The 27,354-nt window shown below is 37.4% G+C and overlaps 1 protein-coding gene across 1 annotated transcript; it reads left to right on the forward strand.

Moving 5' to 3' along the window:
- On the forward strand, window positions 1-26,864 carry LOC135683304 (cytochrome P450 3A24). The gene is made up of 14 exons (XM_065198523.2): window positions 1-159; window positions 1,216-1,312; window positions 2,637-2,692; window positions 4,046-4,142; window positions 4,697-4,816; window positions 5,078-5,166; window positions 8,714-8,853; window positions 11,707-11,828; window positions 12,486-12,704; window positions 13,923-14,011; window positions 15,191-15,328; window positions 16,442-16,604; window positions 17,619-17,720; window positions 18,990-26,864. The coding sequence occupies exons 1-13, from the start codon at window positions 74-76 to the stop codon at window positions 17,694-17,696; spliced, it is 1,494 nt and encodes a 497-aa protein (XP_065054595.2). The 5' UTR covers window positions 1-73; the 3' UTR covers window positions 17,697-17,720; window positions 18,990-26,864.
- The last annotated feature ends 490 nt before the right edge of the window (window positions 26,865-27,354 follow it).

The raw sequence follows: 27,354 nt of genomic DNA on the forward strand, positions 1-27,354 counted from the left end.
GATTTGTCAGCAAAAAAAGATTTCTCAGCAAAAAGAAAAATTCCCCTAAGGCGACGGTCAATTTTATTTCAACATGGTTGTATCGAATCTAGATGACCGGTTTCAAACTGGCTTGCTGGTTTCCTTTCTTGTTTTTGCTGCCACAGTGGTCTGCTACTGGTGAGTACGAGAATAAGCACTCAGTTAAAATAATTTTATTGGAGCAGAAGGTCGTTGTGGGGGTGGGGCACACCTGTCGGGACCGTACAATGGTTTGGCCTTTGTTGAATTGTCCTTTGCTCCAAATTGTCCTTACCTTTTTTCAGGATTTGAATGCCCTGCATAAAGCTTTAAGCTTTTAGTAGAATTTACAGATTGGATGAAATGATTGTAGCAAAATTCATTCAGCAACAAACAGTATTAAGCGGAAGTGAACAATCCGGAGAGGTACCATGTTTTTACTCTGATAAAGCCCTGTATGCCGGGGCGAAATATTAGTTCCGCTATTTAGCGTGCGACATTCCAAAAGACATTCGCATAGTCATTCGGACTTTGATTCCTTCTTACAAAAAACTATAAAATATATTAAAAAGATACATTGGATTCTTTTCGTCGTATTGCTTTGTTCCTTTATATCTTTCGTACCATGTTTTGCTTGATGTCATGGCGACCTGTGATTCGTTGATGCAGTAAAAAAATTATTTGATGTGTATGACACGAGGTTAATCGGATTATCCGAACCAGATTCTTCACCTTCCCCCCATCATCATGTCTATCCTCAAGAAAAAAATTGTTACCCCCCCCCCATCCTCCAGAAAAAATTGTTTGTAGGTCTCTGACCAGAATTTTTGTTCACCACATTGTTTTTGAGAGTGCCTGCCAGTTTTGGCAATTTTGCAGAAATGTCTGCATCTATTGATTAATATTTTGGTTTCTATTTGGTCACTGCATTTTGAACCAGTATGAACTCAATTGCACTCTAGCATTTTATTTAAAAATTTCTGCAAACATTTTTGTTGCTTAAATTTTAGCCAATTGGTTTCAAGATTAAAGAGTTGAAGGGTTAAAGACAGCAATAAAAGTAACTGGCCATGGATGTTAACTTTGTCATGTCATGGGTTGTCACAGCCAATCTTAAGCAGGTGGCTGCCTGCTTTTCATCCTTAGCTTAGTTTATCCCACAGTGTTGATTCTTGTTTATTTTGATAATTTCTTACAGAATGTTTTCTTTTTCAGGCTGTTTGTGAGGCCATTTTCATTTTTCAAAAGATATGGAATACCCCATCCACAATACAGCAATTTAACTGGAAATTTGTCAGATATTATGCGTCAGGTGTATATCTTTATTTCCCTAATCTCTAAGGTCTTCAACAGTTGCATCCTCCTGCTTATCAAATCTCCTTTAAAGCCTTGTTTATTTTTCCATTTTCAATTTTTCACAATGAGCGGGGATTTGTATTTCAAATCTGGCCACAAAACGTCAGGAGCTCAACAAAACTTCAGGAGCACAACAAAACATCAGGAGCATTGTGGGGTATCACAACCCCTGCAAAATATCGCTTGACGGAAGATTCACGAGTCCTTTAAAACTATAAAAACATTTACATATCTGACTTGTTGTAGCTGTGAAAAATATCCCTAAAACGTTTCTTTTGGCAAATTTCTTACCCTTTGTACCAGACTCACTCAATAAAAATAGAGAAAGATGCTCTAATTTTTTGTAGTGTGTGTCTGGTACACAGGGTATGATTCCCTAGCATAAACATGTAAATGTTCAATCTAATCATAGATCAGTGGCACCTTCTAGCACTCTCTATCCATTCATCTATTATTTCTTGCACTCTGAGCATTATACTGATACTTGGTCCTGCTCAGTATCGATGTAGAAGTAGAAGTTTATTGTGCTTACTTTATTTATAAGAATTTACATTATACAAATATACTACTGACATCATGTTTATAAGGACTAATACTGGACTTGTATAAAATAAGAACCAGTAGTGATATTTTGTATTAATACGACTGTTACTAACTCTATGTATAATAAAGACTGACACTGTGGTTGTGTATGAAGAGATCTGATACCAACTTTGTATATCACAACAACAGATACTGACTTCGTGTATCACCAGGACTGATACTGAATTCGTGTATCATATGATTTCATGACTGACATTTACTTGTATCACAAGAACTGGTACCAACTTCAGGCTTGGCCAAAAGAGTTTTGGCAGATTGGGGGTAAATTGCCTTCCTTGTTTGAGTCAAGTGGGCAATTTTTATCAAATGTGAAGTTTATCAATAAAATGCTTTGAATGTATTAATAGAAACAACACATGTTTGAAACAATATCAAATACATACGATGATCTTGCAAATAAATACATAAATTATTTATCAAGTACTTTCTGCAACTGAATATAATAGTCAACAAGCTTTATTTACTTTCTTTGTAATCTTAATATTCATACAATGTTTGAACATCAGTGAACAAACAATGGCAACCACATTATATCAATGACATAGCAAGCCAAGTTTACTCCAAGTACGTAATCAAGAACACGAAACATAGGGTAAGATAGTGGCTGACACTGACTTTAATCTCAAGGACTGATAATATTGTGTTTGAAACTGACTATGTTCTTGAATCGTTTGTAGGGAACAAGTGTCTACTTCATCATGTCCAACATGAAGAAATTTGGAAATATCTTTGGGTATGCTTGATATAATATATTTCAACCTTAATTGCCATCAGTCCTTTATGCATCAGCCTGATTCTCATAAATCTAAATGGAATCAAAAGGTTTCTTCCTTAAATTTTATATACAGCATAATTGAGTGGATTTTCTTCAGATCTGGACAAAATCTCTTACATTGTGTGGTTGTAGATAAAAAAGGAGTCCAATAACTGAATTTTTGCCATGTCTTAGTCAAACATTACTGAGAGAGGAGCAAGGCACATTGGTATTATTGTTTTTAGCAAAAAGCCCCACAGGGGAGGTCAGTCGCTTAGTACAGTAGATTCTTGTGCTTCTTGATGAACATTTTAATATCTTTTTCATTGTTTTTGTCAACCAAATAATTGTTATTATCCAATTTTTTCACTTTGTCTATTAGAAGATTGGACAATTTCCTCTTCTCTAACTGCTGCAAAGAAACTAAATATAGCTTTCAATCCTGTCCCATAAAATCATGGTTTTTTCCAAGTATAATGTCATGGCTGTGAAGAGCATCCTTCTCTTCTTTTGTAAAGTTAGTAGGGTGCTATGTCAGTTCGTATAAGATGGAATCATCCTGATCCATTATCAATTTTTGAAGCTTGTACAATTTTTGAGGTTGTTTATTCCTGAAGTGTTGGGTAATGAAAGGCTTGATTCCAACAAACTGAGAAAGCACAAATTGGATGTTATTTTGCTCTTTTACATCTGGTGTGCGTTACCTTTTGCTTACAATCAGATTATGAAACAGTATAAAACCCCAGTCTTCAAAGTTTCTTGGGAAGTAACTTCCCCCTTGTCCCACCCAATATGTATGTTCATGTGCCCAACATTAGTATTTATGATGTATTCATTTTTTTATTTTTTTAATGGTTTCCAGTTCAGTAGTTACCAACAGAGATTCATGATATCTTCGCTGTGATATCTTCCTCTTAAATTCTTTAGTTGTGAATATTTCATCAATCCCTATTTTTATGAATTAATAGAGACTGACCTTCCTAAGAATCTTTCTGAAAACTTTACATTACTTTACGTTATTCTGTTGATCATACCTCTCTGACTTGTAGAGGCAGTGTTCTTTAGAAACATTCCACACCTAATATAAAGCAACATAGGTACGAGGAGCCCTATGATAGCCTGCATGCAGACTAAAATTTCCTACTTTAGTCGAGTCTGCACGCAGGCTACCCTATGATCCCAAATAAAACTTTCACAAATTTCTTGGGGCCCCTATTTGTTTATGGGCCCGGGTTCTGGGCCAAGTAGGGTGGCCCTGTAAAAATGCCATATGAAGAAATCTATAAAATTTGTTTTACAAATGAATGTTCTCAGCTTTGGATCCCCTTTTAGGTTCTATTTGGGAAGAAATCCGCATGTAGTTGTTGCCGACCCATCGGTCTTGGAAGTAGTTTTTGTCAAAGAATTCAGCAATTTTCATAACAGAAGGGTATTGTATAACTTTGTAAATTTTTTTTATGAAATAATCAAATTTGTTGTTACGTTTATGGATGAAGTTGTAAAATAATTTTAAATAGACACCTGGCACTAATTTTATAGCTGTATTCCTATTTTTTGTCACATTTGTATACCAATATTTTTGTAAAAAAATTTCCAAAGAATAAGACCAAAAGTTTTGTTATGATTTAATCCATTGCGATCTTCAGTTGATCTTTACATTACAAAGTAACAGCTTATGCTAAATGTATCTGTTGCTTTTATTCAAGAAGTTCCTATAATATGGATAGTGTTGCTCACTAAAACTCACAAGAAGATGGAATGGTGCTTTTAAAGCCACAAAAAGTGTTATGCTCAGCTCAATATTATGATATGTAGCCTATTCAAAATTTGATAAATGAAGCACTGAGGGCATATAAGTCACCCAATGAGAGTTTAAATGATCACCTAAGTTCATCGGGACACAGTGCCTTAAATTTTATTTGATGTGAGCACAACACAAACTTTTTAACCATTATTTATTCATAAGCACATGCCATTTCATAGGTCCCCCTTGGCACTCCCAAGTCGCCCATGCATTTAAACATGATAGTGGCAGAATACAAAGACTGGAAGAAAATTCGACCAACAGTTAGTCCAACTTTTTCTGCAAGTAAAATCAAGCAGGTAAATTTATTTGATGTGAGAATTATAATTGCTTTTCACTGTTTTGCTGCAATTGGATTTAAAGTCTCAATGGAAGGTAGCCTACTCCTGAGCTGTTATAGGTGGCTCCCTCAACCCTCCTAAATGGGTGAATATGATCATAAATTAAATTTACTGCAGAAATCATTATTTGAATAAATTATGGCTCTGTATTTGATCAAAACATCAACCTTAAAACATTTGATATGCCAATTTATTGAAATTTTTCACCTAATTTTTTAGACCATTCCCCTTGTGATGCAGTCAGTTGATACATTGGCAAACTTGCTGACTAAACATGCAGAAAAAGAGGAAACAATTAATATTTTCAAGTGAGTAATTTTCAAGGCAGGATTTAATTTTTTATGCCCGTATGCTCCAAGTATCAAGGCAGGATTCATTTTATGTCTCTAGTTGTAAAATTTATTTTGTCATAATTGCTGGATACTCATATGCTAGGAAAAGAAAAAATTTTGTCTAGTTAATAAAAAAATATGGTCCAGCTCATAGCCAGTAAAATAACCAAAAAGGTCCTTTTATTAGGAACTGAATGAAAATGGAAGCTCTTTAGCTTCTTGAACTGGTTCACCATTTTGCTGAAAAAAAAATTCTTTATGCAAAATTGTATTGAACCAATAAGATTATTTAGAGCAAATGATGACTGGTTTAAGCAAAAGAGAACCATGATGTTCTTTACCCCAAGGCATGTTAAAAAAAGCAGCATGGAAAAAGAAACAGAAAAGGAAATAGAGAGAAAAATAAAGAATGAGAGGGGTGCAGGGGATCTTTCAAGAAATTTTTACTGGTGGGGAATTTACGCAAAAGGGCACTTTCCTTAATGTAACGCAACTGACGGCAAAAACAAAAGTAAAGGGACAAGTATGCATAGTTGGTAAGGTTTTCACTGCCTTGCACATAACTCCTTACACCCATGCAGCGTAAAGTTAGAAAAACACTAGATAAAACAATTTGAATATAGTACTCAAGATCATGATGCTTTCTGCATTTAGAGTTATAAGAATAAACTTTTTGGTACTAATATTTTGCTACAAAAGTCTTAAAAATGTCCGGTCTGTCTGAAAAACTTTCTCACGAATTTCCGTCTGCTGTATGTATCAAAGTCTGGTTGACGGTTTCGTCGCTCACGTGCTGAAAGAAAATGGGCAACAGCTGGCCGTGGATCATAATGAGCTGTTCCAACACCGTTTAGGGCAATAAGCAGTCTGGCGTTGATTGTGTCTTCAGTCCTGTTTGTTCTTGAATCTTCAACAATGATGTTATGATGAGACACAATCCTCTCGGTTTGCATGGAATGTGGTGACATACTTCCAATAGCAGCTAGCACTTTTTGAACGGTGCCATCTGTAATAGGCAAGAGCTTTCTCAGACGTACTGATAGTTTACAACAAATGTCGCTTCCTTCTGGAAGATGCGGCACTTTTTCGATTTTGTCCCGCTGTTCACAACATTCATCTGCAAAGCGACCCTCTTCCCCTGGAAAAAGCCTCTGGGTCATCCCTATTCCTTTTTCCACAAATTTCCCCAGGGTACTTGCACTCAACAATTCGCTCATACTCAACAAAATTTCTTCTTGCTCTCATGGCAGACGCTCACTTAGAAAATTTTTCGCTGAAGATGTTATTTCAATGCGAATTGCAGATTCATTTCGTCTGTTAGTTGGCACCAAAGTGTTGTGCGTTTGTCTTGCTCTCTGTGTTTCGATGTTTTTCCATGGTAGTGTAGTTTTTGATTCACGCTTTCCTGGGTAGGGTGTGCCGCTCAACAAATCAAGTTCCTTTGTGCCATGCTAGAACAAGTGAATATATCTGGAAGCAGAAGATCATCCCGTTGCATTTGCTTCTCTAAGCTTGTGAAAACCTCGAATATATCACCCATTAGTGCTGTGAGCCAAATCTGTCTTTCGTTCCACGTATTCAGATATCCTGAAGCCTCCCTCTTATCTTTGCGGTCTCCTTTTTTTGTAATTTCTCCCCAAACTTGTTTACATCCTTTAATGTTCGTAAGAATAGCATTTATTAGTGAGAGGAAATGTTGAGCAAACCGTACGTCATGATGCCGTGGAAATTGCTTCATCTCAATAGCTGCTTTCTCCAGCATTTTCTTTTTTAAAGTTGATGTACGAAAATATATAGCAACACCAATCAGTGATGACTTCCAAATCTTCAGCTCTGGGACAGAATTGATAATTGCCTCGGTTGCAAGATCTGAACGATGGCCACAGCACCAGAATGTAAAAATGTTCCTTTCCAACTGGTCACCGAGAAGCTTCCAAAGCCCGGCATTTCGCCCAGTATTTGAAGCTTCACCATCCGTTGTTATTCCGACTAATTTATCTTCATTTGCCTCATACCTTTAAAGCTTGATTCACAGTCTCGAGCAAGCCGTGGGCCCCTCTTTCTTCTGGAGAGTACATCACCATAATAACTGTATGCCTGTCGCCATTTGTCATTGACATTGTACTACTGACAAACTTGTGATCTCTCATGTGCTTACTGACGCTGCCATCTATTTGAATGCTGTAGACAATGCATTCCAGAAACATTTTTTTTACTTTCTGCAGTTCAATGGCTTGAACTGAAGACAACATATCTCTGTAGCACATTGAATCCCTGTAGTGTAACTCAGCATTTGTTGGTTTGAACTCTGGTAGAACTGCATCTGGACCTTCATCTTCCATAAGGGATATGAGTCGAGTGGCTGCAAGCGTTGTTAAAGACCTTGCTGGCCATGAGTGAGCAGAAATAGTTTCACAAAGACAGTCATTGTATAAATCAAATGCCATGTTTACCAAAAATTTAACTACATTGGTGTTGGCTTTTTTTAAACCGTTCAACCATGGATGATTAGCACTTTTCTCTTCCCACATCAGCTCCAATTGCTTCTGATTTCTCGTTGCTTTGTGCATTTCTGAAAATATATGACCAATTATTAGTTTGAGTCGTTCTTCATCATCTGCTCTGACCCCATTTGCAATACCAATTTTTCCATTTCGCGAGTATTTCTTTGCCACGTCCAAATATTCTTTGCATAAATTGCAAACAACATGAAGACGTTTTTTCCCATTCTTCTTTGCTGTATAGCTTTGCAGTTCTGGAAAACTTTCAATAATGAACTTAAGATCCAGCTTAATCCCGTGGTAATAAAATACACTGGCTGTTTTTTGTGTTTGAACAGTGTGTGTTGATTGCTGCGGGTTGTTAATATCTTGGCTTTCAATTTCTTCCGCTTGAGGTGAATCTGGATGGCTGGAGGCTCCTATTTCTTTCTCTTCTGTACCTTTGTGGTCCGTTTTTAATTTTGATCCATAAAAATTTGTTAATTTTCTGCATTTTGAAGCAATTTCTTGAGCTTCTTTCTGCTTTCTTTTTAACGAGCGTTCAGATCTTGGCATGTTTGGAGATCAACGACGCAAGCAACTTTTCCCGCAGATTTCATTGCCTCGCCTTGCTGTAGTGCAAGAACGTCAAACAGAGATTGGTTGACAGCAATAAGACCAAAGAAATAACGAATAATTTGACACATATAACACGACAACGACACAACGAGCAGTAATTGGAGATAAGTCAAATTGGTGTTTAAGACAATTTTCAACAAAAGGGCACTTGCTAGTGGGGAATCATGGGCCAATTAGTGGGGAAATTTATGGGCCTGGTTGGGATTTTCCCCACTAGTTTGTATGTTAAAAGATCCCCTGGAGGGGTGGTGAGAGATGCAAACCAGTTAGGTATAGGTTAGGTATGGGCCATGTATGGGAGGAAGAAAAGCTTAGATGCAGGATAACAGATTCTATTCCCTAAAGGTGGTTAAGGTATGTGAAGTAATATGTCTAATGATGGGATCACTTTTCAAATGTTTTAGATTGTATGGGCAGATGACAATGGAAGTCATCCTATCAGTTGCTTTTGGTTTAAAGACAGATTACCAACTGAATGAAGATAAGCAAATTTCAGAAGAAGCATCACATTTCTTTTCTCCCAGACCTGCAGTTTTAATCATTGGTAAGTAGGTTATCAACACCTTCATGGTTTGCTTGAAACTTTTTTATTTTGCTTTATCAAGAAATATATTTGTTAACTATTGAGTAAAAGCAAAAAGGATGGAACAATTTGGCAGGGTATGGTATGGAATGGTTTGGTGTGATATGGTATGGTATGGTATGGTATGGTATGGTATGGTATGGTATGGTATGGTATGGTATGGTATGGTATGGTATGGTATGGTATGGTATGGGTGGGTATGATATTGTATGGTATTGTTTGGTATGGTATGGTATGGTATGGTATGGTATGGTATGGTATGGTATGGTATGGTATGGTATGGTATGGTATGGTATGGTATGGTATGGTATGGTATGGTATGGTATGGTATGGTATGGTATGGTATGGTATGGGTGGGTATGATATTGTATGGTATTGTTTGGTATGGTATGGTATGGTATGGTATGGTATGGTATGGTATGGTATGGTATGGTATGGTATGGTATGGTATGGTATGGTATGGTATGGTATGGTATGGTATGGTATGGTATGGTATGGTATGGTATGGTATGGTATGGTATGGTATGGTATGGGTGGGTATGATATTGTATGGTATTGTTTGGTATGGTATGGTATGGTATGGTATGGTATGGTATGGTATGGTATGGTATGGTATGGTATGGTATGGTATGGTATGGTATGGTATGGTATGGGTGGGTATGATATTGTATGGTATTGTTTGGTATGGTATGGTATGGTATGGTATGGTATGGTATGGTATGGTATGGTATGGTATGGTATGGTATGGTATGGTATGGTATGGTATGGTATGGTATGGTATGGTATGGTATGGTATGGTATGGTATGGGTGGGTATGATATTGTATGGTATTGTTTGGTATGGTATGGTATGGTATGGTATGGTATGGTATGGTATGGTATGGTATGGTATGGTATGGTATGGGTGGGTATGATATTGTATGGTATTGTTTGGTATGGTATGGTATGGTATGGTATGGTATGGTATGGTATGGTATGGTATGGTATGGTATGGTATGGTATGGTATGTTATGGTAGGGTATGGTATGGTATGGTATGGTATGGTATGGTATGGTATGGTATGGAATGGTTTGGTATGGTATGGTATGGTATGGTATGGTATGGTATGGTATGGTATGGTATGGTATGGTATGGTATGGTATGGTATGGTATGGTATGGTATGGTATGGTATGGTATGGTATGGTATGGTATGGTATGGGTGGGTATGATATTGTATGGTATTGTTTGGTATGGTATGGTATGGTATGGTATGGTATGGTATGGTATGGTATGGTATGGTATGGTATGGTATGGTATGGTATGTTATGGTAGGGTATGGTATGGTATGGTATGGTATGGTATGGTATGGTATGGTATGGTATGGTATGGTATGGTATGGTATGGTATGGTATGGTATGGTATGGTATGGTATGGTATGGTATGGTTCGACAACTATATTGTTCTTGTGCTTGCGATTTTTTGATTGGCCTGTTTTGATCCACAACTGAAGGTATACTTTCCAACGTGTTATTTCGGACCCTTACTCTGACATTTTATGCTCTAAGGAGTGTCAGACCAAAAGGCTTGTAGCGAATTTTTTGTAAAATGTTTGCTTTCTTCAAAGTCATTTTTAACACCAGAATCGTCGATTCTAAAAGAATTAACACTCCACGAACAGGCTGAACACCCCATGAACACCTCCATGAACACCCCAAGAACAAGCTATTAAGCGACTGAACATATCATATCTGAACATACGGCCTTTAAAACATATCAAAATCAACATATCATTCGAAAAATAACTTGGTCAATCAATCAAAATTAATTTTTGAGCGGGAAGGGCCTGATAATTCTAATGCTGTTGATGTTGTTTCAACCAACTGATGTTCTGGGCGCCATAAGCTAAAACAACAACGGCACCGGGATATCGACCAAAACAATTGAATAGCTTTCCGCCTGTGGATATTGCTTTTAAGAAAAAGGTTGTATAGTATTGTCGTAAAAACTTCTTCAATGAAGGCATTTTCCAGCCAGCGAACTGGAAGCATCGAAATTCAAAAATCTCCTTACTCTTCCGTGGCAACTGATGCCGTCTTGGGTATTATCTATATCATCTGCTTGTTCATAGATACAGTCGCAAAAGTCTGCAACCTGGCAAAGGCTTATTCTATCTATGTTAAAGTAGTTCTTGCTTTGTTTGATAGTTGAATGAAGAAAGCTTTGTGGTGATCTAAAAGGTGTTATACCAGAAGCAGTTTCTTAAGAAAAGTCTATATTCATGATGATGTTCCTTTAGACTACTGTTATTACCTCAAAATCACAAGGTGAATTAAAGTCTGATTTATGTAATTACCTCAAAATCAAAAACCCTGACAAGCTCGGACATAGTTTAGGAAAATGTGAAAGTGTATTATAATCAGCATGATTATGAAGGGGTGTCTGCTTTGCAAAGAGAAAGAGATAATTGATAGAGGTATTGAATAAAATTGGACCGAGTACAGAGCCATGTGGAATTCCGGATACAACATTTTTTAAGGAACTGTTTGAGTCGTTCCTATGGACGAACTTTTTTCGACATTTTAGATTGGTATAGATAAAAATTAGCACTTTTTTATTCAATGATAAGGTCATGTATGATTTGGTCAATTGTATGATTTTATCCATTATATTGTATATAATTTATTGTATGATATGATCCATTTTATGATACCGTCTCCTTCTCTTTGTATTGTATAAGCACCCTTCTGTTTGTTCTGATTGTGTTTTGTCTATATGACTTGATATATGCTGGGTGTTTTCACAATTCTTTGAATGTTTTTTTCTCTTCCTCCTCAGATTTGTTTCCACTTCCAAAGTTTATCACAGACCGTTTAAAAACATTATTTGCTCCAGACCCAACGTTCTTTGTTAATCTTTTAAAGCCAGTTGTCGAAGAGAGGAAGAAGAATGCATCAGTGGTATGTTTTCTGAAAATGCATTGCTGATAGCCTTCGAAATGTATATAAGAATCAATCATAGTCACTTACTGAAGCCCCAAAAGCCAGTTTTTAAACAGATATCATCTTACACCTTGCCATTAATATTTTCTAGCATTATCAGTTGGGATATTGGCAAGTATTTGTCCAACAATATTTCCGTTGTTGTACTATCTTACCAACTTTTCTTGCCTTGGTAAATAAAGTTCCCTAATATGTAAAGAATCCCTAATATGTTTATATATTATGTTTATAGTCAATACGCTCTTCAATTTATCAAATGCACGTGCTCAATAGTAATAAAAACAGGCACTAAATGTATTTTCTGTGCCACAAATGTAGCAACGGTCAAAGAATACTCTATTATCTAGGCTGTTTTCTTGGCAGAGAGGAGTAAATGTAGGCTTGATAGGAAGAAACAAGAAAACCACTTCTAGTGCATTTTATGGAGTGCCAAAATTGAGAAAAATACTTTGCATGAACCTCAGGCACTTAGCAATCAAACGACGTACTGGCTCAAATATCTTCTTGTTTGCAAATCTTAAACTTGGTAAGATTTTTACTTGTTCCAAAATTTCGATGCTTGCTTAAAATGTTCATACTTTTGAAGTAATGAAGGTCTTGTTTTTAAATTGGTAGAGAAAGGACTTCTTGCAGTTGTTGTTGGCTGAGAATAAAGTTGATGGTCAGTTGAAACTAGGCGACACGGAGATTTACGCCTCCGCGATTACATTCTTACTGGCTGGGTATGAAACCACAAGCAACGCACTGGCCTACACGACCTACCTACTTGCATTGCATCCTGAAATTCAAGAACGGTTGTACAACGAAGTGAAAGACTGCGACATGAACTCAGAGGTATGCACTACCTTTTTTATGCTTATGCTCTAATGAAAGGATCTTAGCCCATGCCAACTTGGAAACATTTTCAAAAGAATGTGTATCCTCCCAGTCAAACCGAATGAGACGCTTCAAGTCTAAACAGAAACTGTATCAGGGTGTGGACAGGTGTGGCTTGAAAACTGTATGCCAAAATGATGCAATAGCTTTTGCTTAATTGCCTAATGTATGTACTCATCGGTAACTTTTCATCTTATCGCTTTACATTCGTCCAAAAGGATGAGAGACTGCACCAAAAAGCCATCGAATGATGTAAGCAAAGTATGCCACTGTACTTCAATGATTTAAGCAACTCACAGGAAAACATAAAGCCTATCTGCATCTACTATTTTAATTTACCAACAAAAAGAATCCCACACCGACAAGAGGTAGACTCTAAAAGCAGAAGTAAAATTTGCCTATGGGACACAATGAATTGTGGTATTTCTAATGCCTACCTTTCACAGGGCCATGCCCCCCCCACTTTTTTGCAAAACAATAGAGCTTTTCTCAAAATATTTTGTTATGTGTATTAGATCTTTCCTTGGCCCTTAACTTCAATTTCCAACCTGTGTCGTAGCCCATGGCTCATCGGTTTTAGTTTGTAAGTTGGCAGTTTGTTTGCGAAACAATTAGTTATTTTTTGGCTTTCATGTGAGATTATTACAAACCATTTCTGAGGCTGAACGATACATATTTCTCAGCCTCTTTTGCCATTGTTTTCGCTTTTTAAAAAATAAAATGATTCACGATGAGAGCATTTTGATTGGTGGAATTACTGTAGGGGGTATTTACTGAGTATTGGTGACCAATCTCAATTCGACATGAAGTAGTTTGATCCTGGATGTTAGCTTCAAAGGGCTCCCTGCTTCCTGATGTGTCATAGCATCATAAACGATGTCTTATTTTTCGGTTAATTTCACAATATCATTAATTTATACTATATCAATATAAATACATTATATAATGAAAGACAAATAATCACAATCAATGATTCCTAAAGCCTGCCAAAGTTTTAATTTTTTTTCTGCAAATTTTATATCCTATTAATTTTTTATATATTCACTAAAACTATGAAGTACCCGAATGCTACACCAGCGATTTCAGTCCTCAACTTCTGTACATAAATCCGCGTTTACATACTAATATAAAATGCTTTGTTAATTTTCATGTCATGTTTCGAGTTTCCTGCCCTAGGATGGCAAGATTTACGAAGATATCCAAAAACTCGACTATCTTGATGCTGTTTTCAATGAATCACTTCGTTTTTACCCACCAGCATGGCAGTAAGTCACGATAAATTGTCGCTTTCTTTTATCTATATGTTTTTTGCATGATTTGCAATACATATGTACATGGACGCTGGAGAGGGGGTGTGCGGAGAAACCGCCAATTTTAAAGATTGCTAGAGAAGATCGAAATTAAATGGCAGACATGAAGGAATAACCTGGAGCTGGGAATTTTTTTTCTAATGCCCTTTTTTTGAGCCTGCCCCCTTGTCTCTAGGCAGTCCAAGCGTCCTTCATATGCCTTCTCTCAGTCTTAAAGGCCAAACAGCACAAATTTGTTTTTTCGATAACGTCTTCCTTTCTTTTCGTTAATTATTTTCGTTTATATTTAAGCCCTGGTCAAACGATCCAACATTTCACCTAACATTTCGCCCAATATAATGTTGGTTGATATGTTGGATCGTTTGACAACCTTGTTGGGTCACCCAACATCGTAAATTTCGATGTTGGACGAAATTTGACTGAGTTCAAAAATGTTGGCTGCCGACGTCCTACAATTCTTTTTTTTTGAAGTGTTGAATGAAATGTTGGATCGTTTGACCACCTCAGCCAACATTGTTGGCTCTGCGCAAGCGCAGTTGGTTAAAGAGCGCCAAAATTCAATCATCGCATCGTTGTTGTTTTCTTGTGCTGGTTTCATTAGTTTCAACAATGGCGTTTGCTTACAATCAGTTACATTTTAATTATGGACAATATAACGAAATAAAATGAATTCTGTGCCAAAGAAGAGGCATCAAGCGTCAATGAAGAAACTGTAGAACAGCGGAGCTACACGAAAGCGCGGAGGGGACGAATTTAGGCTTTGATAGGGGATGCGACGCTCGACCTGAAAGACCGCGATGACAGTGAAAATATCTCAAAACAAAAAAAGGGAAAGCAGTGATTGCCTTTCGTATTTTCGGATTGAAATGTCGCGAAACTGTGCAGCCTTCAGCGCAAACTTCTACCCAGTCCTTTTTCGATCTGCGCATGAAAATGTTGGGCGAAATGTTGGGTGAAATGTTGGATCGCTTGACCAGAGCTTTAGTTTTGCGCTTTTTTAGAATAAAAGCCGCTCTCCGTTCTTTAAACGACGTTTTATTGTTCTTTTTCAACAATTATCGACAGTTATTAATCACATGTATTTAGCGAATCTTCTGTTACTTCTCCATCATCTTTATGTTTTCTCGCTTTTAGAACTTTAAGGAGGGCCGAAAATGATATCGTTTTGGGTAAGTATAAAATCCCGAGAGATACAACTATTTCCGTGCCAATTTTTGTCATTCACCATTCGGAGCAGTTCTGGAAAGACCCTGAGAAATTCGATCCAGAAAGGTTAGTTGTATCTGTGATTCTTTTCTATTATCGCCCTCTTTAAATATCTAAGAAATATGTCCGTATTTTTCGACGGAGGTTCATGATAGATGTTTCCATAGGTTATGACTGTCGTATGTAAGATTGAAAACCAGTACGAGATTTACCACTGCGCATCTTTACTCCGCGTCGACAGCAACAACACCCTCGAAGCTTATTGTGTTTTGGTATTCTTAGTAGGAGTTAGGGAAATCGTGACTGCGGTGATAGGCTTTCAGATTAAAATTGTTAAAAATAGACTAAAATTTGCTTTGGAGATCAATCTGGCTGAAAGGAAAGCAATTGGACTTGCTAGTCTAGAAGGTTAACGGAGAAGGCTGAGAGGTATTTTGTTTTGAAAACCCTGAGGGGAAAAAACCTCTTTCAATTTGCGTAATTGAGAGCTTGCATTAAAGATTTCATGTTGTACCTCCTTGATCGCCTCCAAAGATCTTGGACCCATCGAATGAAAACAGCAGTATTCTTAGTAGAATATACTGACATTTTTAATAGTGAAATTTTCCAGAGCGCAAGAATATTATAATGGTGGGTAATTTTATTATCTTGATTAAGACTTTACTATTAAGAGCAACATTTCTAGCAAACAAAAAGAGCCACGCCCTTGACCAAAGGTCTGGTAGGAAAATAAATGAAGCCTATTATAGGCCTGGGTTTTGCTGGTCACAGTGTGCACTAATCAAGGCGAAAATTCCAAAGGGCGAATATTTCAATATTAGAGCACAGAAGAAGCTCAAAAATCCAAACAGTTATCTTCACATCACCAGACTTTTCAATAAAGCAGAGAGAATTACAGAATAACATCTAATCTAAAGTATTTGCTTGGAGTGAGTTGCATTATGTTGCCCAGAGATGTGTCAAAACAGAACCTCATGAACTTTGCTCAGTACTTAGAACTTCGATGCGAAGAGAAGGCGAATTAGAAAACAACATTTAAGCCATGTCGATTATAACCCTGTGGCCTGTGGCACTTGTTGTCTTGGCTCGTCGTAAATCTGGAACCTCACACTGGTAAGACTCACGAACCGCCATATTGGCCTAAATTTAATCTAGCAATTTACTATTTTCCCCTGGCAGGTTCAGCCCAGAGAGGAAAGGCGATATCATTCCATACACTTTCCTGCCATTTGGTCATGGGCCTCGCAATTGTGTTGGAATGCGATTTGCTCTGATCGAGGCTAAGCTCACTCTTATCACCCTGCTGAAGAAATTTCGCTTCATGAAGACAAAAGAAACAGAGGTAATGTTACTGTTTTGAAACAGCCTGTGCCAATGGTACACTTGTGTTTGGAGCCATTTGAATGGTAACTGTGAGGTAATTGTGATTCATATGATGAACTGCATCGGCTAAGCAGTGTAATACCAGAGTCCAGAGACAGTGCTGCATTATCTATGTTAGTCATTGTGTTTGCAGGTTGTGTTAAATCACCAGGGATTTAAATCAAATGCTTGGCTTTTGTATTTATGGATGCGGTGTTTTTATAAAGACGGGTTTTGGCTCATTTGGGACCAACCTAACGAAAGGAAAACATCTCTCGAGTACTGGTATTAAGTCATGAAAGAAACAAACACTTGAATAGTGCCATTACCTAGATGTATAAATATGTATAAACAAATATGTATATTCAGTTCAGTTCAGTTTTACTTTTAAAATTCCACTACATACAAAAATCTTTCTAAAATACATACAATTAACTAGAATAACAAATTAACAGATGACAAAAAATGACAAATTTTACAATAAGAGTACATAGAATTTCGTGTGGAGAGGAATTTCTTAAGAAGGAGCTCTCTCAGTAGGTAGACTAATCGAGGAGAGAGCACCCTATATTATATTTGTAAAAACAAATTTGGATATTTTCTGGATATTTGCGCCAAAGGTGTACTAGATTTTGTGTTCTGATATGCCCTTCGTCTGCCATGACCAACTTTCATTTGGACTGACGAGAGTTGTCAGCTCTCTGCAATTCACGGTGCATGAATCACGCGGTGTTGTTACATCAGGAGGAGGGAACAGGACACTGCTCGACAAGCGTAGCTTCTCAGCGGATCTTCTGTGTCCTTTTTTCTTTCCTGTTCACGGTTTTATTTTCTTTTCTAGATGCAGAATCTATTTCATTTCATATTACAATGAGCTTTGTTTATTGAGCTTCGTGCAACCGTTTATACCATATTTTATCTATCTTGTGGTATAAGATACCATTTATTATGCAATTGCATAAATTTTCTATCATGTGACCTCTTCTTTCTACAGCCTCAGCCACTCAAATTGACTTTTGGAGTAACAATGAGTCCGGCAAATGGGATCAATATTCGTGTCATTCAGCGGTAATTTATGCAAATGAACATGAAAGAGGTAATTCATGCGTAATTATATATTTTTAGATCACTTTCTGTCTTCCTGTTAAAAAAAATTTTGTTGATCAATCTTGAGACAACTTTAAGATTAGCGATTGTGTTAAGCCTGTAGGGTCGTAGCAAGAGGCAAATTACTGGGAGGGGGCGAACAGTTTTATCCAAAATCATCTTCCAGCCCCCACCCCTCTCCAGTCCCCGTAGGTACTATGGATTGAGACGAATATATTACTCATTTTCCTGATTTTTTCGATGCCCTCCTTTCGTTCATCGAGTTAAATAATGGTATTAAGGTGGATTTCCACTTCACTTTATGGTCGACGATTCGGAAAGTTTCCGCCCATCAATTTCCACTTGGCTTTCTTCCCATTTTCATTTTTTGCAATGAAGCATGCCCGACGAAGGGGAAGAAGGCATGTTTATGTTTGACAACTTTATGATGCTTTTTCTTTTGTAAGAAGATTGAAAAGTTAAAAGAGAAAGAAATACGAGAAAAGCATATGTGTGTAACAGTTTAAAGGTAAAAGCAAAAAGGAAAGTTCCACCCAGGGATTTATGAAATTACAAGTGTTACTGTGAAAAATACAAGAGGGGCCTTCTCGAAAAATTTCTCAAAAAGGATAGCAACATTTTTCAAAAAGGGATCATTATTGGCATCTACAAGAGAGGCTCTACAACGCTGCCTGCTTCCACCGATGATAGGGGGTACTATTTCAATTTCGAAACACAGCTTGTTGCAGAAGTTATGACGCAATACCTCGAACATGATTGGTTGAGAGGTCAAACGGTACGAATTCCATGGGAAAAGTTGCCTTGCTTTGAACTTTCAAAAACGGAAAGCGGTACGGTAAGCGCACCGTTTTGAATGTCAAAATATTTCTGCGCATGCTTGTACCGCATACCGTTTTCCGTTTTCTGTCCATATCGCGAAGAGGAAATCCACCTTTTCAAAAATCAACTTACAAAATAATGCATGCAAATTGTTAGATATTTCATCATTCCAATATTTCAAATATCCATCTTGCAGTCTTGTCTCTTGTCTTCCTGGCTCTCGTGCAAATTGAAAATGAGTTACAATTTTTGTAAATCGTTTTTTGAGAAAGTTTTAAATGTGAAATTGTTAAGTCTGCAGGTCTCGTTCTTGCATTTTTATGACGCAGCATCTGAGAAAATTTACATATGAAGAAATTTCATCTATTTTGAATACTCAAATTCATATTATTTTGCAGCAAATCCGCAAAAACTTAACATGTTCTTCAACTTGTTTCAGATTGGCTGTTTTTAGCTTCAATGCGCTTGCTGCATATAAACATTTTTTATCCTAATATGCTTAGCACTGAAATAAAATATTTCAATGTTTATTTTCTACAGTATTTTAATTAGATGGTATTACGAGTACACAGGTAGTATTACGAGTAGTGTTTTTATCGTAGATCGATTCGTGACAACAACTTTCTCTCAACTGCGTTGCTAAATAGAATTTCCATTTGCAAAAATTTCTTGGTTTGAGTAATAAAATATCAAAATGGTCAAAAAATTTACAAATTATAAGCAATATGTGCTTTTTGCCTAGAATAAGGTTTTAAAATTAACACGCAGTTTATAGATGAGTTCTGAAATTTTTATTTTCTGAACCCTATGATTGACCTAGTTTTCTAATGTGAAAATTGTTGAACACTGCACGATAACTGCGAAGGCGCATTATTTATTTTTCTACAGGCACGTGGAATTAACTCATTTCCAGTAAAAATTTCTTTCCGTATTGTTTTAATAATGTTTGCTTGAATATATTACTCACTAATTATATATTTTTTTATGTAAAAATGCCTTGTTCTGTTAGCTTTATTTGATTGGTCGGATTTGTAAGAAGCTTCGTTGAATTGTGTAAGAACAAAAAAGGGTGTAACTTAACATCGTGAAAAACAGTTGTGGAGAACCGAATTAAGAATTATATGAACATAGCGAAATACTGGTTTTCTTGAGTTGAATCTTAGATAAACTTTCGACCTTTTGAACTAGCGAGTATGGAAAATGATTTTCCCAACAAATAAACACGCAAGGAACTGGACACTACGCTGATGTCAACGTGATCAATGTGTGGGGGATTCACTTGAAATTTCGTGACCTTTTTATTATAGCCATATTTGGTAATATGTTGATGTTTTGTTTTGTTGATAGTTTTTAAGCATGCTCCGCGTCTTGCAGTCAGTTAGGGCGCAATATAGTTTCAGAGAGAGACTTAAAGAGTCATCAACGCAAAAAAATGACATCGCCAAAAAACATTTTTCGTCGTTCTAGTTTGTTGTGTGAACAGCGAAGACTATCGCAAAATGGCTCAATGTTGTCTGAAATACAGAAAGGGGGTCTAATTTAGGGGGGGAAGTTGGAGCGAGCAAGGGTACGGGTGCCTGCGAACGCGGGTCGTCTGGAGGCCGATACCGGAAGATTTGAACGAGCGCGTGAATATCGTCACAATCGATGAAGATTGAAAACAAACCAATTTTGAACGAACTTAGCGCCAGGGGCGGCCTGGTCGGTCGGGCTACCAGGCGATCGCGCGGTGGGCGTGAGCCCTCCAAAAATTTTTTGCAATCTTTCTTCATTTTACTATGAAATGACAACTTAGATTGTTTAGTAAATGCCCGCAAATGCCCGATTACGCGATGTCCGTCGATCATCTTTCTTGTCTTAATGCGCAAAGCCATTGCATAAAGATCGTAAACATTGTTTTTTCATGTACGACTTCTAGTTTTTCGTCAAGTTTGGGCGTCCAAAATTTTAGTCAAGTTTAAGATGCGCGAATTATAGGGTAATGTGGGGCAAAATGAGACGCTTAAGCAAATTTTCAACATCTTTTCAAACATGAAGATGTGGATATAAGAATAGAAGGCTATGACATGGTGTTTCAACTACAAGATTTACAATAACAGAAGCAAAACCTATCTACCATGTTTAAATTGGAGAATTTCCCTTTTTACTTTCAATAAGTCTTATGTCTCATTTTACCCTGCACTTGGGGCAACATGAGACACACTATAAACCCTTGTTCATAACTCTTAAAAATCAGCATTGCTTAGTAAAATTTAGTTGTATCATTGATATGATGCTCCAAAGCATCAGAGGGGGGGGGGACATGGCCATATGACATCCCCCAAATATTTTTCAAAAGTGTGAAAAACTGCTTACTAAGGTTCATAAACTGATTAATTGTATGCTATTTGATGCAAATAAAAATGTTATTCCCTAAAAGCTTCTGGGGGCTTATCCCAACATCCCAAACACATACCTTTTCTCCCTAATATCAAATTAATTACAATTTCTTCTGATTTTACATCAGCACTTTATGTAAATTTTAATATTGCAAGAAAAATTGAAAAGGCAACTTGAAGATCTGCAAAAATCAACAAAACTAGCAACTCTAGAAGCAACTGTTATATTCAGCGTAAGTCACATATATGCCCTTCTGCAATTTTTTGGTCTGCCCTTTTGGTCCGCATTTTTTCTTGTATGGCGAGTTTGTGATGATTTGTGAGCATTCTGCTTTCAATTTTTTGTAGCCTGCAGCTCAGGAAATGGTACAATGTCTGTGAAGCTTTTTTGGTCTGCCCTGAAAGTGCTTCGCTGTTTAAATGCCTGTAGCCGTGGATGCATGCCAGTTTTCATTATTTAGCTGGAGTTTTGATATTTCTTGAAATATAACGAACTGTATTGCGCTGATGAGTGTTCTGGTCCTAGAGATGAAGTACTTACGCGTAGACCTTTCGAACAAGGTATAAAACTGGTAAATGGGCTTACTGGTTTCGATATTCCCCGATTTCCCGATTTTCCGATTTCCCGATTTCCCGATTCCCTGATTCCCTGATTCCCTGATTCCCTGATTCCCCTATTCCCTGTTTTAGTAATAGCCCATATTTTGACTGATGAACAGAAAAAGACGAAAAATCGATTGTGTATTTCAGTTTTTATTTTAGGTACAGTAAAACCCGCATAAAAGAACCTGTTTTTTTATTGAGGCTGAAATTTAACCTTCTGAAACCCCAAAATGAAGAGCCCCCAGGAGGCTGAAATTTGAAAAGGTTTTTATATATATGTAAGAAAAAGGGTTTTTAGAGTAAATCAGGTTATGGTATGTTGCATTCTAATTGGACAATCTAACAACATCAATTCATTAGATTGGCTGAAATCTAACATAAAAAAGGCTGGTTCAAGTGTGTCCATTAGAATTCTTGCGGTGGAAAACATTGTTAATGTATGCAAGGCCTATAGAGCCTTGTTAAGAACCTTTTAAGCTTGGTTCCCACTAGGCGACTAAGTGCGTTCAAGTGCGTTCATCTCTAATCTTTTAATTGAATTAAAAATAACAGATAAACTACCGAGGCATTCCCACTTGCAAAACATAGCTAGCTGTGTGAAGACAAGTCAAAATTAACCGCGAAAATTTGAGAAAGAGATTGGCAATTCCGTTGAACCTTTAACGTTTAAGAAGGCTTCAAGTTTTGAAGACAAAATCAAAAAGAAAGTTCGTGTATATTGTAGGTGTTCTATGCTTTCAGTTTATGGCCTCTCGTTAGTCCTTTCAACTTTCCTCAGGTTGAAGACATTCTATTTGATCTGTTCCTAGGCTGAACTTTTCCCTGGGCAGAAATCTGTTAATTGGCAATGTTTTATTGAGCCACAGAATAGATTGAGCGCAAGGTGCTAACAGTCATGAAATCGATTTCATGCGTTGCTTACGGTTGAAATTGCCTTATTTTGGCTTTACATTTGCATCTTACTTGTTGGTTGATGAATGAAACATTCCTTGAAATTTTCGACTTCTTTTATGTTAAAACGCTCAGATCAAAATTTTTTGATCTTGGCGTTTAACTTTTTTGAGCGTTCAAGTGCGCTCATCACCTCCAAGTTAAACGCCCGGAGCATTCCCACTTGGCGTTCAACTTGAACGCTCAGAGATGAACGCACTTGAACGCACTTAGTCGCCTAGTGGGAACCAAGCTTAAGAACCTATTCAGGCTGTCAAAAGAAAACCTAGGTTTCTCAAACTTAGTGTCTCCCGAAGACTCAGCCTGAGTTTCCACACTACAAACAGAAATATATTGACGTGACTTCAAGCTGTATCTTGACGTGCGGCATAAAATAGATGTAATGAAGATTTCCATCGGAAATGTCAAGGAGGTAGAAATAGCCCCAACTGCCTTTAACTTGTGATCCCTTACTACATACCTTTCAATTATGAAAATGAAAAGTGATCGACAATCAATCACGATGGAATTGAACCATTCCTCTCTCTTTGTCTCCTCTTCCTCCCAATTTGAAGCAACTCTTCTTAACTGATACACGATAGAAAGGTTTTGAAAGGTGACTTTTATATTTCCCTTGACTATCAACAACATTGTTCTGTAGGGAAAGGGGTGTTGTACTAGTTGGAAACGGTTATTCGAAATCAAAGGAGAAAAACCAGAACCAAGCCATTGATTGTTTTGCGAAGTACTGACTGGCATTTGAAAACGCTAAATCTTCGAAAGCTCTTGAAGGGCTTGCTGTTTTTTGAGGGGCTTAAAAAGGGGGCTTATCAGCTAATATGACATTCGCTACATGAATACCTCACTAAAAAAAGTTTTCAAGTTCTTTTTTAGACATGACAATCTGACATTCAAGCTAATGTTTACTTTCTCAACGGATTCTTGTAGTAGAGAGTCCAGGCTTTCATAATCTGCCAGGTGACTTTTTTTAAAATGTCTGGATGTCACGGGACTGATGACGTCATTTAACGGTAAAAAATCAGACAAAATCATTGCTAGCTCTTTACTGGATTGTTATTTTTTGTCACAAATTGAATATTTTGACTCGTCTCATTGCAAGCTTTTAATTGATATATATTTAAGGATTATTTGCCGCCATTAGTATTTTTATTATGACGTCATCAAACAATGTGCATGACGTCATCAAAGATCTTATTGTCGTTAAATGATAAGTTGGCATAACTTTGTATTAATATGAGGCTGGATGAAAGCAAAAGCATTTCATCCATAATTTTTTCAATCAAATAATTAGTATTTAGATCATTTAAATTACATTTGTGCAAGTACAGTAGCCAAAGTTCGAATAAGGTAGTACTATCTGACGAGTCAGTCACTTCTTCCTCCGTAGTTGCAAAGTCTTGCTCCCACTCTGAACCGGACAATAAGTTCTTTGCATCTGCATTTGACTGTTGCACTTAGTCGGAATAATGTCTTAAAAACTATAGGCTATCCAAGATGCCCTCGCACTGGGCTGAAGGTACATGACTTTCTTCAATAAGACTATCTTCTGCTGCGAAATATGACCATCTCATCAATACTCCATCTGGCGTTTTCTAGTAGTAGATTTACATATGGATTTGACTCCTAGCACATGAAATTAAGAAGAGCAGCTTCATTTCCTTGTCACAGTACACCTTCAGGCATTGCAAGGCTAGAGTTATGGTTTTGATGGGATATGCAAATGCCTTTTCGATAGAGGCAGCCTTGCCAATCATGAAAGCTTGGTGGCCTTCGTTCATTATTGAGACTACTTTCGATGTTTTCTTGGATCTTTGTACGCACGACAAAGTAGATGTGAGTCATAAAGGCAAGTGCATAAAAAAGTTTAGAGCAAAAGATACTCCAAGGTGAAAAGGGTTTTTTACAATGATGCAAACAAAGAGAATCTAATAAAACTTGCTCCCAAATTATTTCAAAGCGCTGAAGGTCACAGGCTCCAGACAATTCCATTGGTCATAACTTACGGGGAGGAAGCATTGGAGACTTATAAAAGCAAGTGGAAGTCCTTCCAAGATCAAAAAAGGCTGAAACCAGAATGATTTTGCATGCTAACTCGAAAGATGCAAAAGTAGTTGTTGTTGCGAAGGATACTGATGTATTTGTGATGCTTGTTCATGCAATGTAGGAGTGCAAACCCACTAATGAATGGTTCATGTGCATAAACAACAAACAAATCGTCGAAATTTGAGGCATCGCTGAAACTTTGGTTCCAAAAATTGCTGTGCTCTTCCACAGATCCATGGAATTATGGGCTAAGACTCTCAGAAAGCGTTATCGCCGACGCAAAGACATTCGCGAAACTGTAGAACATAGTGGAACACTATATTGAAGCCGCTTAGGGACAAGGATTCGTATTTATCAAATTTGAAAACAAAGTCATCTGCAGCAGTTCCACAGATCTACATCAGAGAAGAATTAAATTGTGTCAGCTTAACAAGGTTATTTTGGCTACAGTGTTTCGATGCAATTACTACAAGACATGTCCCAAAAACCTGCAGTTGAAATTCGGACGACATACTTGATCGTTTAAAGTCTAAATGGTCCGCAGGAAAGCAGCTTCCCCATCTCAAAAGAAGTAAAAAAAAAACATCGAAGGTGTGAAAAGAAAGCTTCCTTTACAGCACAAGGATATGAAGATGACCGAGAAGATGAATTTACCCCTGAAGGAAATCATGAACCTTCATACCCAGCGCTAAAGACCTATAGTGCGAAGACATCTTGGACAGTCTATAATAGTGCGAAGACATTCTATTCTTCCAATTCAGTGCAACAGTCAAATGCAGATGCAGAGAACTTATTGTCCGGTTCAGAGTTGGACCATGACTCTGAACCAGGCAATAATGCCTTCCGAGGAAGAAATGACCCACTCGTCAGGTAGTGACTACCTTATTCGAACTTCCTTGGCTATTGCGGTGCGCACAAATTTAATTCAAATGATCCAAATACTAATTATTTGGACGAAAAAATTATAAAAGAAATGCTTTTGCTGACATCCAGCGCCATAATAAAACAAAGTTATGCCAATGTATCATTCTATGGCAATAAAATCTTTGATGACGTCATGCAAAATTTTTGATGACGTCATAATGAAAATACTAATGGCGGCAAATCATTCTTAAATATACATCAATTAAAAGCTTGCAATGAGACGAGTCAAAATATGTAATTTGCGTCAAAAAATAACACTCCAGTAAAGAGCTAGCGATGGTTTTGTCTGATTTTTTACCGTTAAATGACGTCATCAGCCCTGTAACATCCAGACATTTTAAAAAAAGTCACCTGGCAGATTATGAAAGCCTGGACTCTCTTCTACAAGAATCCGTTGAGAAAGTAAACATTAGCTTAAATGTCAGATTGTCAGGCTATATGTCCTGTCTATTTGGGAAACGAAGCATGCTGCAATTTCGAGAAAATTGTGATATATTAACCATAAACCAAGGGGCTCCTTCTTCTGTCTGGAATTTGCTTGTGAGTAGTGCGGGATGTTTACCGTCAATTCTAAAAGACTGAACACTCCAAGAACAGGCTGAACACCCCATGAACACCCCATGAACACCCCATGAACACCCTAAAAAGACCCTAAGAACAAGCTGTTAAGCGGCTGAACACCCTTTAAAACATATCAAAATCGGCATATCGTTCGACAAATAATTTGGTCAATCAATCAAAATTAATTTTGGGGCGGGAAAGGGCCTGATAAGTCTAATGCTGTTGATGTTGTTTCAACCAACTGATGTTTTGCGCGCCAAATGTGTGAACGGGGGTTCGTAAATTATTGTGTGGCTAATGCTACCATGGTTCCTTATTTTTACAATATATAGTTGCCTGGGAAGCTGAGAGGAACCGCAACACCCACAAAAACAAGCAAATTCTCGACAAAAGCTCTTAAAATTGTGCTTTAACCGACGACTTTGGGCGCTCGCCCCAAAACCCACGCAATTTCTGCCACATACATAGTTCAAGTAAGATAATTATGGTCCCATTCGAGCACGGGCCCCAAAATTTGCCCCTCCTAAGCCCTCTTTTAAGTCGCATGCTGTGGCCCTGTCGCTAAACTCTAACAAGTCCTACACTGTGCATTTTCTGTTTCATTTGTCAAAAATTCCTTATAAAAATCCTATCCAGGAATTGGGCCAGCGAGTGCACCAGCTGGAGACGTCACTGCCTGGAGAATAACACCACAAAAAGAGAGGAGGTGTCTCGTTCTGCTTGCACTAACTAGCTAGCGTGCACTAGCATATCGTGTGCCGTGACCATTTGGGCAAATTAGCGGATGGGAAGAACAATTGTTTGGAGGACAAAAGGTAGTCAAGTGACATTGTCACTGGATATGAAAGATTTGATATAACGGGAAATTGCTTTAATCCACAAAGGAAGTCAAACTCGAATTTGCTCCGCGTGTACAATTCCCATTCCAGTGCCTAATTTAGTGTGGTCTTGTACACTAATAGTGGTTTTGAAAATCCAAATTGTGGTCTTGAAATCAAGAATAAGTGGGAGTATTGTCTCTCTATGCGTTATGCTTATTAAAAAATCTTAAAAGTAAATGTAAATTTCATTCCTCCATGGGGTATTTTTTCATATCATATTCTAATCATTTTACACTTTTTTTTATAAGAACCAGTAAATTTCAGTTCAGGCTGACTGTTCTTAATTTTTTCGAAAATTTGAGGCTGGATTGTTCTTAATTTGTTCTTAATTTAATAGGTTGTGAGCAGCGCGAGTGCTAGCTTTTTCGCTCTAGGGAGGTGTTCAGGCCTCATTTTCCAATAAAGTGAGTGAGACAACCTTCATTTGCCGAAAAGTTTGAATATTCGACGAAAAAGCACCCAC

Source organism: Rhopilema esculentum, chromosome 7 (assembly GCF_057945365.1).
Source record: "Rhopilema esculentum isolate cy_ngs chromosome 7, ASM5794536v1, whole genome shotgun sequence".
Taxonomy (NCBI): Eukaryota; Metazoa; Cnidaria; class Scyphozoa; order Rhizostomeae; family Rhizostomatidae; genus Rhopilema; species Rhopilema esculentum.